Source organism: Aplysia californica, unplaced genomic scaffold (genome assembly GCF_000002075.1).
Source record: "Aplysia californica isolate F4 #8 unplaced genomic scaffold, AplCal3.0 scaffold01805, whole genome shotgun sequence".
Classification (NCBI taxonomy): Eukaryota; Metazoa; Mollusca; class Gastropoda; order Aplysiida; family Aplysiidae; genus Aplysia; species Aplysia californica.
Genome location: NW_004799075.1, coordinates 13,157 through 29,172, shown reverse-complemented (window position 1 = coordinate 29,172; position 16,016 = coordinate 13,157). Strand labels below are relative to the sequence as shown.

At 40.2% G+C, this 16,016-nt stretch overlaps 2 protein-coding genes across 2 annotated transcripts in view; both read left to right on the top strand.

The window, feature by feature from the left end:
• The first annotated feature begins 5,916 nt into the window (after nucleotides 1-5,916).
• Nucleotides 5,917-8,317, top strand: LOC101853288 (xylan 1,4-beta-xylosidase). Its single transcript, XM_005113271.2, has one exon. It carries the CDS (start codon nucleotides 5,990-5,992, stop codon nucleotides 8,315-8,317), a length of 2,328 nt encoding a protein of 775 aa, XP_005113328.1. The 5' UTR covers nucleotides 5,917-5,989.
• Nucleotides 8,318-10,157: 1,840 nt separating this feature from the next.
• LOC101853057 (probable beta-D-xylosidase 7) overlaps nucleotides 10,158-16,016 on the top strand; it is a 6,413-nt gene continuing 554 nt past the window's right edge. Inside the window, exons 1-2 of the mRNA XM_005113270.2 lie at nucleotides 10,158-10,899; nucleotides 14,237-16,011. Of these exons, the coding sequence (XP_005113327.1) occupies nucleotides 14,257-16,011 (1,755 nt within the window). The 5' untranslated portion in view covers nucleotides 10,158-10,899; nucleotides 14,237-14,256. The remainder of the gene's footprint in view (nucleotides 10,900-14,236; nucleotides 16,012-16,016) is intronic.

Below are 16,016 nucleotides of genomic sequence, written 5' to 3'. Positions count from 1 at the left end.
ACTACTACTACTACTACTACTACTATTACTACTACTACTATTACTACTACTACTATTACTACTACTACTACTCTAATGATAGTAATGATAATAGTGATAATAATGCTAATAATGATAGTAATGATAATAATAGTAACAATAAAAGTAATAATGGAAATGAAAAAATGAGAATGATAGAAATAATATACTTGGCGTCAAAAAAACCCAGACACCCCTTTTTTAAAGTGTTTTTTGTATTGAAAGACTGATTTTAACCAGAAACAATCTCTCTATAAGGAAAGTTTGAACATTTTACAAATCAATTACACAAAAAACAATTTTTAAAAATGAACTTTATTTCCTGAAATTTGATCTTTTAATTGTAAGCCCTAAAATGAAAAGTCACAGTTAATACCGCGTATAGCCGCCGTGGGCATTGGCGACTTCTGTGCAGCTCTGCCGCATGCTTCGCACAAGTCTTTGTATGGGAAGCTGTGGAATGTTGTTCCATATGTATGTAAGTGCTGTACGTAGCTGATCCAAGGTGACCAAATGGGAAGAAAGAAGGAAAAATGAATTAATGGATAAAACAGAGGTTAGGCAGAGGAATGTTCAAACAGCTCCAGGAAAAGCAAGAAAACATAACACAAAAAGAGGGTAGAGGTTAAAGAACATCCGTTTATATTGAAAATAGCTTTAAAGGAAGAAGTGTAAATATATGTGTAACCTCTTTGTAGACACAAAGACAGGAAAGTAAAAAAAAAACAACCTGTGGGAAGAATCTAAAAAATGACGAAAGAAGATTAAAAAACAAAACAGGAAAGAAACATTATAAGAAGCATGAAGAATTATTATAGCGTTTCTTGTTATGCACAAAAAACCCCCATATTATTATGCGTTACTGATAATGTTCTCATAATTACATATGTTCCATCTAATGTTTCCTTAGAATCCGTGTCTTTTATGTTTCGTCCGCCACCTTTACTCACCCCCCCTCCCCCCCCCCGCCACTACAGCCATCCCTTTCTGCCCCCACCCCATACTAAAGGCCACCGTGGTGGTTCTCAACGAATTTCTTTGTGTAATCCAAAAACAAAAGCAAAATTGAAACAACAAAGAAACAAACGAATAGAACAAAAGCACCCCCCCCCCAAAACAAACAACAAAAACACCCAACCCCAAACCAAAACAAAAACAAAATAGAAATAAAACCCGCAACAAAACACAAAACAAAACCCCAAAACAACAAACAAACCGATCAAACAAAATACTTTCCTGTCGTTTCTGTTCTTCTAAGAACTTTTTTTTGGACTATACTGAAAGTTTTCATGTCCGAATAAAAGTCACACTGTTTATTTGCAAATGTGGCAAATAATGCCGCTGACACGTGTGTACGTTTACGTGTATCTGGACCCCCAACCGGCTTCTTTTTATCATTCATCATTTTGGAAACAAACCATGCTAGAAAAGAAACCGTGCACAAGTTATGTGCCCCCTATGGCCAATAGTGATAATGGAATCTGCTCCAAGAACTCGTGAACAGACGAGTGGTGAAAAGGTGCAGGCATTTCTAATGACTCATTGTTTCATTCAAGGCCAGAGCTTAAATTGTGTATCAGGGACCCCTTGTTTAAGCTGTTCAAGTTAGATACACACTTCAGTCGAACGAGACAAAAGATACGGGAAAGAATTTTAAGAAAACGCGAAAAAAACCCAACAACAACAACAAACAAAAACAAACGCCAACAAGAGAATCCAAAACAAACAAAGCGGTCCAAATGCTGTATCAATGCATAGGGCAAAACGAGACTGAAAGTTCTCAAATTGTGCTTGATTCTCTAGCTGCAGTCGAAGGCTGTTTAAGTCAGTAACTTGAGAGCACTTGGAAACAGATTCTTCGATTGCTACCTAGAGTTGAAGAAACATAACGCCATTATAAAAAAAGATGCACTTTCGACGTAGTTTTGTAATATACAAAGAAGGATTGGTTACGTTTATTGGAATTCCGTATCAATCAGTATTCTCAAATAATCAGCTTAGCGCACAAAAATCTTTGCAGTGACCCAAAGGTATGCAATACTTGTAGAACGTGTGGGAAAAAACCCATCTTTTTCTCCTCTTATCATTGACAATAAATAGGTAGAAAAACGAACGAACACAGAGATTTTGATAGATTGTCTTTGATTTGAGTGTGCTTTAGGTGAACCGAGAGGACTTCTGTGTCACATGATTTGTAATGTTATATTATGTTTATCGTCGTACATGAAATAGTGCAATAGTTCTCTGACCTTACTCTCTTACCGGGTTTGAAGGTTTGAGCCTCAACTCGGTCCGAGGTTGTTTGTGAAATGCAATTGAAACGAATTTCCTACTTGGCTAGGTCCTTTCGGAGATGGACGTTAAACTCGGAGGTCCCGCCTTTTAAATTACCTAACAGTGTTGATAGGGCCGTTAAACCTATATCATTTCACCTTACTCTCTAAAAAAACAAACAAAAACAAAACAAAAAACTAACAACAAACAATCTGCATGCTTTTGCCATGATTATGTCGCCCCAAGCTGAAATGTGCCAAACACATGAAAACTCTTAAGAAAAATTTGGTAGGATAAATAAAACAAATAAAAAAGATCGCTTGCCTCAAATCTAAAGATTTGTTTATTTTGTGAAGCAGAGACGGTTGTTTGGGGGGCGCCACTTGAATGGCCTACGTCTTTTCTTTCCCATTGTTGGTTCTGCGTGTTTATCTTACTTTACCCTTGCACAAAATGAGCGTTATCACGCGTTTAGGAGGTTCGGTATGGTATGGTATAGGGTTTTACGGCGCTCGCATTAGGAGGTTCTCTTTACGCAATCAACCAAAGGGTGCAGAGAGGGCGATCAGTAACACTTCTTTTGTCGCTGTGTGGTCGCCTCAGCTCGCTGTTGCACATGCAGCTTGGCCAAACACTTTAGGCATTAAAGAAGTAATTCATTTTACAGTAACTGCTAAGGAAGGTCTAACTTACTGGCTGTTAACTGTGCAGGCATAAAAACTACAAGTTAGTCTTGACTGATTATTAGTCCGTAGGCAGAGGTCTTAATTTTGAAGTATTTCGGTTGGCAATATTTGGGCACCTATGTGCAATGTGGTTTATTTTCTATATTTCGAGTTCATTCCAACTTTTAGATACACAGAATTGGACTGCAAACACTTAATCTTTGATAAACGTCAAAGCGATAAGACTAAACATATTGTTATATCAAAGATAATGGGAAAATAGTTTTAAATAATAAAAAAATATGTAAAGTTACAGCGAGCTGGGGGTTGTAATGAAAACTTATGTGACTTTGCATTTGGGAGGAGAGTGGGTAGTAAAGAGATAAAAATACGCATTTATGTTTGTATATTAAATATTTGGCCTCATGATATAGTGCAGGTGTCTGTGGGGAAGTCTCTACGCCGCAACACATATGAGTGAGTTCACTTTCTGAATGGGGAAGTCTTTTTTATTGAGTATGTCTTTCTACTGGGGCGTTTTATCCCAGTTAGCTCGGATTGGTCTTGACATAGAGGACTGACGCATCCTGCCTCCCAAATGCCCCAAAGTAAGATGATTTTATTTTGTTTAGGTGGGGCAAAACTTAACATTCCTTGGTGTGCAGATGAATTTTTTTTCTTCTAAAACCTGCATGGTCTGGAATGCACCTACAAACAATCATTATCGACCTTGATTGGTAGTTATATGATAACGTTAAACTGATTCAGCTGCTGTTTTCTTGTGTTATCTTTATATGTAACGCGTTTTGTATTGATGTTCGTTTTTTTCACTGTACAGTACAGAAGTCAGTACCATGCAATCCAAACTCTGAAGACCACTTGTCCTTGTACACACTCAGGTTATGTCCAAAGGTTGTAATTTACCATTTTAAGTTATCAGTTGCAGTAGCACCCAGAAGACGGACTAAGTGCTCCAGGATAAATTTACCAGAGCATGCATGAGATATATCACCTAATTGGTTGGCCTATATACAGTTTCTATTCATATTAGCTACTTAATATCGAGTAGTCACAGGACAGTATCATTTTGTCGCAGGATTTACGTTTGTGCAATTGTTGGTACGTATGTTCTTATTCTACTTATTCTTATCTAAAAGAAACCGTTTACATACACCTAAGCCAGAGTGACGAAAATGTATAAACTCTTATCTTTTTAAGAAAAGAATACTCTCAAAGCTTTGAGACATTAACGTATAATATTAGATGAATAGAAGATCGACGCGAAGACGTTCAACATCGGTGCTCGGATATCGATCATGGAGAATTGAGTTCTCAGCATCTAGCATTTAAGTAGTTTCTGTACAACCCAAAGAAAAGCAAAGGAACTGTTTTATATCATACATCGAGTTGTCTTTTAAGTGTACTTCGGGTGAGACGAATTCCTACACCCCACACATGAAATATAAAACTCTAATATAAATTTTATTTACAGTTGGTTTCCATAATGTTTTTCAACCGAATTTTGTTTTTGTCATTACACATGAAAAAAAAGGATTCTATATGCAGTTTCTTAATTTTTGACCTGCAGAATAGTGAGTTTTTTTTATATCAGTAAAGCACAAGGACGTATTGCGTGAGTCAAGGTGGTAAACTGTAATCTTTTTGTGAAATAGGAATTTGTATCACTCATGGAAACTCGTCAAAATGAGTAACATAATACGTTTACGTTTTCATTAATTATTTTGCAAAGGCTTGGTCAGAAAGAAACATAGTTATGATAATAGAATTCTCAGAGTGGGAATCATATGATAGTGGTAACGAAAAGGAAATAGGTTGAGTTTTCACCAATGTTTGATGCACTTATAGTCTGCCAAAAGCTAAAATGACATAAGGCAAGCCAAACAGCGCAAATTTGTCTTTTTTTTTGCTTGTGAACACGCAGCAAACATACCTAGGATGAGACCCAGTGCAACATTTCCAGCTTGAGTTTGAGTTTGAGTTTAAGTTTGAGTTTTGAGTTTAAGTAAAGAGAAGCGCATAGACGTAATAGCAGTCATGTAGTGCATGGAAGAAGCAAGACAGATAGACAATAAAAAACAGGGAGAAAGAAAAGAAGTAGGATATGTCCAGCTTCACGGCCAACAGTGTTGGTTCATCTCAAGTTGCACAAAAGTTAGGATTTAATGTCAGTTCCCAGAGTTGCTATGCTTAAAAGCTTCAAGAGCTGTAAGCTGCTACAACAACGATGCCAAAGACAGCTGGTTTCACATAACAGTAGGAGTTAGCCAATGATTGTTTGCTCTTCTGTACTTTACTCAACATCTTTTTGGAGCTCGTTATGGACGATTAAGCGGTCACGAGTCCATTGTCAGCATAAATGGAAGACCAATCAGCAACCTAAAATTTGTAGATGACGTAGATGAACTGGCAGGAGAAGAAAATAAATTGTGAAAATGATTAGATTAAATTTTTGACCAAGTAAACAATTAAGGAGGGGTGGACTATCAAAGACCATGTCGCCAAGCGCAATGCCAAGGGTTGGGGGGGGGGGGCAGAAACATAGCGAAAAGAAGTGGAAGGACAACATTTCTAAGAGGACAGACCTCAGTATCGCTGAGACTAGCAGGATAACTTATACCAGTGAGGAATGAAGACGAGAAAAGCTCCAACAGAATCCCTGGAAAACGTTAAGAGAATGAACGCAACATATAGAAATTATACTGCATTGTGCCAAGGCACTCAAATAATGATATTTCCACCTAAAACACCCTATCTATTTAGCCGTTTTCCTGCATTTTTCCTTAATGGTAGTTTTATGCTTGTTGTTCTCATAGAAATAGTCTCTTCTGAGAGAATGGAGCATGGATATGGAGTAAGTTTCCTTGCACTAATTTTTACTGTTTTTTTTTCAATTAGTTAACGCTAAAAACTTATTGCCATTTATTAATGTTGTGCTGAAACAAAATTTAACCCTTCTTTTGGATTTTTCTTTTTACAAGCAGACTCCATTGGCGATTCCCGTAATAAAAACGATGGCTATGTTGTCAAGGATACTGTATAGTATAAGTATCCTTATACTAGCCATTGATGTGTCAAACCATGGAGTCTCGAGCTCAAGATTTGATCAACGTAGCCATTTTAACAGAGTAAGGCACATGTACATAGAAGAGGACCAGAGACAATTCGGCGATTTCCCGTTCCGGAACACCAGCTTGCCGTGGAATGAGCGCGTGGATGATCTCGTGTCCAGACTGACCCTGGAAGAGATTCAGGTGCAGATGGCCAGAGGTGGAGCTGGAGAGCTTGGAGGTCCAGCCCCGGCTATTCCGAGATTGGGCATTGGGGCTTATCAGTGGGACACAGAATGTTTGCGAGGTGACGTGTTTGCGGTAGAGAATGCAACGGGCTTTCCTCAGGCTATTGGTTTAGCAGCCACCTTTAGCCGTGAAATTCTGCACAAAGTTGCCAGAGCGACAGGTCAAGAAGTGAGAGCCAAGTACAATGATTTTGTCAAAAGGGGCATCTTCGCCACCCACTCGAGCGCCAGTTGCTTCAGTCCGGTCATCAACATCTTGAGAGATCCCAGGTGGGGTAGGAATCAGGAGACATACGGCGAGGATCCTTACATGACCGGCATTCTGGCAGAGAATTTTGTCAAGGGTATCCAAGGCAACGACTCGAGGTTCATAATGACCAGCGCTGGATGCAAACATTTTGACGTTCATGGAGGGCCAGAAAATATACCAGTGTCAAGATTCTCCTTTGACGCTATCGTCTCTGACACAGACTGGAGGATGACGTTTCTGCCCGCCTTCAAGAAATGTGTAGAGGCCGGTACCTACAGCGTCATGTGCAGCTTCAACAAAGTGAACGGCGTCCCTGCGTGCGCCAACAAAAAGCTACTCACAGACATCCTGCGTACAGAATGGAACTTCAAGGGCTATGTCGTTAGCGACCAAGGTGCCATCGAAAATGTCATCTTGACACACAAATATTGCAACAACAGCGTGGATACTGTGGCGACCTGCATTAACGCAGGCATGAATCTGGAACTTTCAAACGACATTCCCAGGCCGGTTTATCTGTCTATGATAGATGCTATTCAACAGAGAAAACTGTCGGAGGATTTGGTGAGGGAAAGAATAAAACCACTGTTTTTCACACGCATGAGGCTAGGAGAGTTTGACCCTGTAAAAGATAACCCGTACGCCCAGCTGGGAATGGATCAGGTCGAATCCGCCGAACACCAACAGCTGGCTGTTACAGCCGCCATGAAGTCTTTTGTGCTGTTAAAAAACCAGGGGAGCATTTTACCCTTGCAAAAAGGAGAGTTCAGCAAAGTCGCAATCATAGGACCTATGGCAAATGACTTTGAACAACAGATTGGTGAGTACCAACCTTTTCAAGATCGATCGTTTTCCACAACTCCTTTGGACGCAGTGAGGTCTCTCTACCCCAACGCCAAATACGGACAAGTGTGCAACGACAGCACGCCGTGTACACAGTACAACAAGGCTGCTGTGCCTCCAATAGTCAAAGATACGGAACTGGTGTTTGTTGCTCTGGGAACTGGTCAAGCTGTAGAGCGCGAGGGACATGATAGACCAGATGTCGAGCTTGCTGGACACCAGAAGGAACTTCTTTTGGATGTTCTAGACAACAGCGGTGACGCCAAGATCATCTTGCTTCTCTTCTCTGGCAGTCCTCTCAACATTACGTTTGCCGACCAGTCAGACCGCGTGATAGCCATCATGGAATGTTTCTTTCCCGCACAGTCTACTGGGAAGGCCCTGTACAATGTTCTCACCAACACCGGGCCGTATTCTTCCCCGGCAGGCAGACTGCCCAATACCTGGCCCCTGTACAGTACACAGATTCCACCCATGGTCAACTATTCCATGGAGGGTAGGACGTACCGCTACTTCAGAGGCGATCCCTTGTACCCGTTCGGCTATGGCCTCTCTTACACCCAGTTCAATTTCTCTAATCTGATCTACAACACCACAATCAAGGCAGGAGATAATCTGGAAGTGCAGGTGGACATTACAAATGTGGGTAACGTTGATGGCGAAGAAGTTCTTCAATGTTACATTAGCTGGAATGACAAGTCCTTGCCTGTACCACAGCTGCAGTTGGCCTACTTTGACCGGATTCTCATAACCTCCATGCAAACTGTCTCCCGCCGTTTTTCAATATTCTCGGAGTCCATGGCGTTTTGGCAAGATGGGAAATGGGTAATTAAAGCTGGCGGGTTGAGTCTGTTCTGTGGTGGTCAACAGCCACATCAGAAAAAACAGGTGCCGTCCAACGTCCTCCGAGGAACGTTCACCATCACAAACTCTATCACTCTTGAAAAGTAACATTTTTCAATTTCACGTTCTTTTGTATAATTGTATACATGTGTGTGTGTGTGTGTGTGTGTGTGTGTGTGTGTGTGTGTGTGTGTGTGTGTGTGTGTGTGTGTGTGTGTGTGTTTGTGTCTGTGTGTGAATTTGTTAATTTGCTTTAGTTTTTATATTGGAGGCTCTGGTTATCATTAGATCTATTAAACGACAGAGATTAAAGAAGCACTTATGCTATTTATAATCATAGTTTTGCAGATTAGAACGTAACAAGGAGGAGGGTGATGCAACAACTTTAAAGGGGAGTCAACAAGTGAACATAGTTTGTAAACTGAGCCTTCTTTTGTAAGTGTAAAATGTTTTTACGTGTTCTGTTTTCATGACAGCACTAGCTCTCTATTAAAATTTTATTATACTATATTTATAGACTATATGATCAATAGGAAAAAATATAATAAATGCCCAACAATTTGTGTTCCTTCCGTCTGCTCCTAATTGGATGTGTTAACAGAGCTCACGTTTTTCCTATCAATCCTATACTTATTTATTCTCTTGAATAGCGTCCCTACCTGTGACTTTCATCTATTTTTCTTATACTTCTTTCTATATGTCTGTCTGTCTGTCTGTCTGTCTGTCTGTCTGTCTGTCTGTCTGTCTGTCTGTCTATCTGTCTGTCTGTCTGTCTGTCTGTCTGTCTGTCTGTGTGTGTCTGTCTGTCTGTCTATCTGTTTATATATATATATATATATCTCTTTCTGTGTGGTGTGTTTGCAATTGATTAATGCTTGTGGACGACCACTAAATAAAAGTTGTGAAAAATAAAGTGTGCTTAGCAATTGTCTCTGAATTTGGTAGAATATAATATAAAATATCCCTTTGATTAACTAATACAATCTATTAGATTTATTGAGTAAGACTTACAGTAAGATAGTGCCACTGATAGATAGGAGGCTATTGGTTTTTTAAATTATGAATTCTGTGTTTTCATCCTATGCCTTTGCCCAGGGCAAAATTACAGTTTCCTCGTCCTTGTGCTTCGGTTTTCTTAAACAGCCAAGACAAATGGAATAAAGTGAGCTATCTGTGGTGCCCTAATTTGCGCTATCTGGGTGACTCATTTCGTCACAGCTCATGTAGCATGGCTATACCTTTACAGGGATCATAGAGGTCATCAATTTGTTGGCGTTTGGGTAGGTGGTCACTAGGGTGTGTCCTTGAACAAGATGGGCTAACCCTATCTCAAAAGTAGGGCGCTGTACACTTGAGATGTTGACTGTCTGTATCATTATGAGACTGTGGGTTAAGTAATCACCATCCATGTATTATTGTATGTATTTATATATACGTAAACATGTGAACACTGTCGTAAACAAAATCTCTCCATGGGGATCAATACAAGTGGAATTGATCTTATTTATAAATGGCAATGCAAACTGAAATTTTTGGCTATTCTTACGTGTATTAAAATGTTGAACGATGCAGCCAATACAGCGGGTGACTATGATCTTTGGTTTTACACATGCGGAATCCATAGGTAAAGGTCTTGAAAATGGGGTGTTTTAGGTGGAAATATCATTATTTGAGTGCCTTGGCACAATGCAGTATAATTTCTATATGTTGCGTTCATTCCAACTTTTGCCCGTACACGAAAGTTTTTATCGAAGTATAAAGGACCCTTTCAACCCTGAAATAAAAACCATAGCAAAAATAATAAAAAAAAACATGTAACTTTACATCCAGTCCTACTTTGTGACACTGTAGTTACAAAACATGTGACTTTGGATTTAAGAAAAAAAAAAAGGGGGGGGGGGGGGGAAGCAGAGATAAAGACGTCACTTTAATACCGCTCAACGTTTAAACACTTTTTCTTTTGTTTCGTTAAATGTTTGGCTAATTGACATTCCTTCGAAGAGGCGTTAGTGATTGAAGACATACGGTTAAGTTATTCACCTCTGCAGGCAGAAAGACTTAGTATATTGCGTGGTGGGAAAACTTTATCTTTAAATCGAGTAGGCCTATCCCTCTATTTTCTTGCTGGGGTACTGCATCCCACTTAGTCTGGGTTCGCACTGACATGCAGGGTCAAACCATCCTGCCCCTCCTCCCATTAAAGCTGCTGTTCTTTTGGGCGGGAGGGGGGTATACCACTTCTATGAAAACAACAACATACCCCTCCATGTGCAGGTAAACACTTTGGTACCTGGCCTACTCAGGAATATACGGACAAACAAAAATCGTCGACCTTCATCGACATTTATTTGATAATGTTACGCTGATTCATCATTTCCGTTCCTCAGTAATCTTTGTATGCAGCGCGATAAGCATTAGTGCTGGAACTTTTTTAAAACCAAAGTGTCGACCCCAGTCCCAATTGTAAAAAGCACTTGTCCTTGCAGAGTGCCAGCTAATGTCAACAGGTTTATTCTACCACTTTAAGTTATCAGTTGCAGTGGCATACAGCAGACAAAAGTACAACAAATACAATAACTTCATCTAGCTTTTGGCCCCAAAACAGTTCTTGTTTGCGTCAACTATTTAAAGTCGTGCAGTTGCCCGCACATTATCACTATGTCACAGCATTTCATTTTGCACAGTTGTTGGTACGTATGCTATTATTCCACTAAACTTACATTTTGAAGAAACTTGAACCTAAAGCTATACAGATAAAAAGTTATATACTTATTTACTTATTTTTTTCAGAAAATAAAACATTCTTAGCTTTGAGACACGAGCGTGCAAAATCCCTAGATTATTTTTTAAAATCTACATGAGGACACGCATATTATATATCATATATTATTACAATCCTGTTACTATCTCTCACTTTTAGAAGGAAAATGCTGAAATGCTACTTCTTCCTCATATTCATCTATGGCGCACAGACCTGGACTTTGACAAGGAAAGAAGAAAACAAAATAAATGCGTATGAGATGTTGTACTACCATAGAATGCCTATAATAAGTTGAAAAAAAAGACAAACAATGAGGTGTGTCAGATTCTACACACAAGACAAACCATGCTAAAGGAAAAAAATATAGAAATATACAAAACTATGGCCACTTAAAAAGACACGAGACCACTGTGAACATTGTGAAAGAGGTGCTTGAAGGAAAGATGTGGGGCAGGAGAGCAAGAGGAAGGCAAATAATAACGTGGATGGACAACATAAGAACATGGACTGGCTTGGATATAGCAGAATCTGCAACAGCAGCTCGCGACCATGAGGGATAGAGGGCCATTACACGTCAACCACTGAGTCAGAGATGACACCCCCAGACAATATATATGTCAGCATTTGTATAGATTCAGAGTTCTTGGGGAAAAATCAGCTTTCATTGATGTACTGCAAAACATAGTAAAAGAAGAAGTAGAACATATTTTAGAACCAATAGCAAGGCTAGCACAAAAAGCAAGAAAAGATAAGAAAAAAAGACAACCTTGATTTGAGGAGGAAAGAGATACACAAACGAGAGCACAAAACAGATGAAGAAAAGATTGAAGAGGCTGAGTTGAACGAAATGGTGAAGGAAATTCGTAGAAAAAGAGACATAAGGTAGAGGAAGGAAAGGACTGAACAAAAAGTAAAAGAGCGGCAAGGTAACCTTAAGAAATACACAAACGTGGGTGGCAAAAGAAAATCCCAAGCACAGTTAAGTCATCAGATGGAGTAACCTCAGATGGAAAGAAGATACTAGGTGTATGTGCAGAATTTTATTTTTTTAAATGATGTTCCGAACTTCGGTGACTACGCCGACAACAGTACTGAAAACAAATTTTTAAAAGTGCCTCTTCCAGAAGAAGAAATCGAACTGGATTTGAAAAAAAAAAAGAAAAAAGTAAAAGTGCCTTGCAATGACGGAGTAACTCATGATAATGTACTAAAAGTGGAAGGAATAACTAGCTATAACGTTTACAACCAAAGCATTTTATACAATTTTACACACACGAATACTATCTGAATGTTGGCAAGAAGCACAAAAAATAATTTTGTTTTTAAAAAATGGAGACAGAAGAGACATAAAGAAGTACAGATCAATAACTTTACTGTCCAATAATTACAAACTGTTTACAAGAGTACTACAGATACGAAGAGATCAGACAAACTAGCTGGAGAAGCAAAAGTGGGAGGGAATTTGACACAGGACCCACCAACCGTCCTAACCGCTGTAAGGGAAAATTTGAGGAAGAATAGGGCGGATAGCGGTTCCCACACTCTAGGGAGACTGAAGGAGAAGGGGATCCAAAGAGGAGAGGGGAAACACAGCCATCTGTGAGGACCAGTCCGACGGATCTGCAACCAAATCATGATGGAAACTATAAGTAGACAGACTCTGGGATGGATCCTGAAGAGGGGAGGGGGAGAGCAGAGATGGACATGTTCCGACTGCAGTGACCCCAACACAGTGGACAAGTAAGGACAAGTAAGTAAGAGAAAGGGTGCTAGACTATAACCAGCACCAGAGAAAAACAACAATTTGGCAACAAAACATTTATAATAATTAAATCAAGTAATAGAAAAATGTCATGGATACAATCTACAGTTATGGCGTTGGTTTTATTGATCACGAAAAAGTATTTGACTCGTCGAACACTTTGTAATTTTTGAAGCTCTCATAAAATAAACATGAACAATTATTGATGAACCTTTATCGAGAGGCGTAAGCTCAAATCCGTCTTGATAACGACGTGTCAGAAAAGTTTCCCATCGAAAAGAGAGTGAGACACGAAGACCCCATTTCACCTGACCTATTCACAGCAGCAATCGCAGGAATATTCAAAACACGAACGTTCAGTAAGGGAATTTCGATAGACAGAGAACACCAGAAATTCGCAGATCATGATGTGACACTTTGCATTGAAAATGAACAAGAAATGCACATTAACTGCAACATCATGAACAACAATTTAAAGCCAAAAGTAGGCTTTAAAACCTTAAAAAAGACAAAGACCAGTTACATGACGAACTACTCCAGCGACACAGCGATCGCTAAATAAAACTAAAACACTGAAAAAAATGACAAAATATAAAATGTTTTCCCTCTCGGGAATCGAACTTCGCTCTGCTGCGTGCGACTGAGAAGCGCCTAGCCTCTATACGGATGTCGGTTGCGAAATGTCTAGTGAATGTGACTAATATAGACAGACCTACAGTGGCCAGAGAGTCCATTAAAAAAGGTTATCTAAAAATGGAACTTAAGAAACAACCCCTCCCCCCAACCAAACAGATGAACTTCCATGAAGATTAAGGTTACTAGTTTTTCTGTATCCTAACTACTCTGTGACATGCCTGTAACAACGACTCGAAATACAATTATTTTCATTCTTCAATTTTCATCATGATGTGTGTTGCCTAAAAATTGTCATTCTTTGAGAGTAGTTTAACGCTGAGATGGAGGATCTCGGAAAGGAAAAGTTGTTTCCAGTATTTTTTCCTGTTTTTGTGTGTTGAGGAATCCTTTACGTAGTCAATTAAGACTAGATACTTTCACATGAAAAGTAGTGAAATAGAAAAGTTTAACTTCTCAAAAATATATGATATGCATTGATTTTGTACTGGTATTGGAAAAGTTGTTCCAGTTTTACAAGTGAACGCACCGTAAACACGTCTGAGAGAAAGTGACGGAGAGCAACCTGTTCAGCTTCGTGGCCAACATCTGTTGATCTATTTTTAATTGTGTAACAGTTGGGACTGGCCGGTACGTTGAGTGGCTAAATCTATAATATTTTTACCTGTATAATTGTAGATGTTCTATTACTTGAAGATTCACCAAAAATATTTACGTTGTGAGAGAATGTAGTATGGTCTTGAGAAAATATTTCGTGCATTGCTTCTGTATTGTAAATTCTTTGCGCTCAATCAAAGTTTGAAACGGGTCGCTGTATATTTTTATTGTGCTCAAACAAATACCGTCTTTGTATCTTTCTTCTTTGAAACAGATTCCTTAATAAAAACGACCATGATATTGGGGAAACTACGGCATGGTATAACCGTCCTTGTACTAGCCATTGTTGCGTCAAACCATGGAGTCACGAGCTCAAGAGTTAGTCACTCTAGTACAGGACACCCCACGAACAATGCACAGCACCAGGCACAAATCAATGACTTCCCGTTCCGGAACACCAGCTTGCCGTGGGATAAGCGCGTGGATGATCTCGTGTCCAGACTGACCCTTGAAGAGATTCAGGTACAGATGTCCAGGGGTGGAGCTGGGGATCTTGGAGGTCCAGCCCCGGCTATTCCGAGATTGGGCATTGGGCCATATCAGTGGGACACAGAATGTTTGCGGGGTGATGGGGCGGCAATAGAGAATGCAACGGGCTTTCCTCAAGCTATTGGTTTGGCGGCCACTTTCAGCCGTGAAATTTTGTACAATGTTGCCCGAGCGACAGGTCAAGAAGTGCGAGCCAAATATAACGATTTTGCCAAAAGGGGTATCTTTGCCACTCACACTGGTATGAGTTGCTTCAGCCCGGTCATCAATATCTTGAGAGACCCAAGATGGGGCAGGAATCAGGAGACATACGGCGAGGACCCTTACCTGACCGGTGTTCTGGCAGAGAATTTTGTCAAGGGTATCCAAGGCAACAACTCGAGGTTCATAATGACCAGTGCTGGATGCAAGCATTTTGCCGTTCATGGAGGGCCCGAAAACATACCAGTGTCAAGATTCTCCTTTGACGCTATCGTCTCTGACACCGACTGGAGGATGACGTTTCTGCCCGCCTTCAAGAAATGTGTAGAGGCCGGTACCTACAGCGTCATGTGCAGCTACAACAGACTAAACGGTGTCCCAACATGCGCTAACAAAAAACTGCTTACAGACATCCTGCGCACAGAATGGAACTTCAAGGGCTATGTCGTCAGTGACCAAGCTGCGATAGAAAATATCATGTGGGCTCATAAATATCGTCACAATAGAGTGGATACTGTGGCGGCCTGTGTTAACGCAGGTACAAATCTAGAACTTTCAAACAATCTCGCAAACCCAGTTTATATGTCTATGATAGATGCTATTAATCAGGGGAAATTGACGGAGAATTTGGTGAGGGAAAGAGTCAAACCACTGTTTTACACTCGCATGAGGCTCGGGGAGTTTGACCCGGTAAAAGATAACCCTTACGCCAAGCTGAGCATGGATCAGATCGAATCTACCGAGCATCAACAGGTGGCTGTCACAGCCGCGATGAAGTCTTTCGTACTGTTAAAAAATAAAGGTGGTATTTTACCCTTGAAGAAAGGAGAGTACAGCAAAGTCGCAGTGTTAGGACCAATGAGTAACGACTTAACACAGGTGAACGGTGACTACCCCCCTCATCAAGACAAGTCTTTCTCCACATCTGCGTTTGGTGCAATTAAGGATATTTACCCCAACCCCAAACACGGAAAAGTGTGCAACGACAGCACTGTTTGTACAAAGTATAACAAAGCTGCCGTGCCTGCAATAGTGAAAGATACGGAATTGGTGTTTGTAGCTCTGGGCACTGGTCAAGCTGTTGAAATGGAGGGAAAAGATCGTCCTGATATGGAGCTTCCCGGACACCAGAAGGAAATTCTTCTGGATGTTCTTGCCAACAGCGGGAACGCCAAGATCATCTTGCTTCTCTTCTCTGCCAGCCCTCTCAACATTACGTTTGCCGACCAGTCAGACCGCGTGGTAGCCATCATGGAATGTTTCTTTCCTGCACAGTCTACTGGGAAGGCCCTGTACAATGTTCT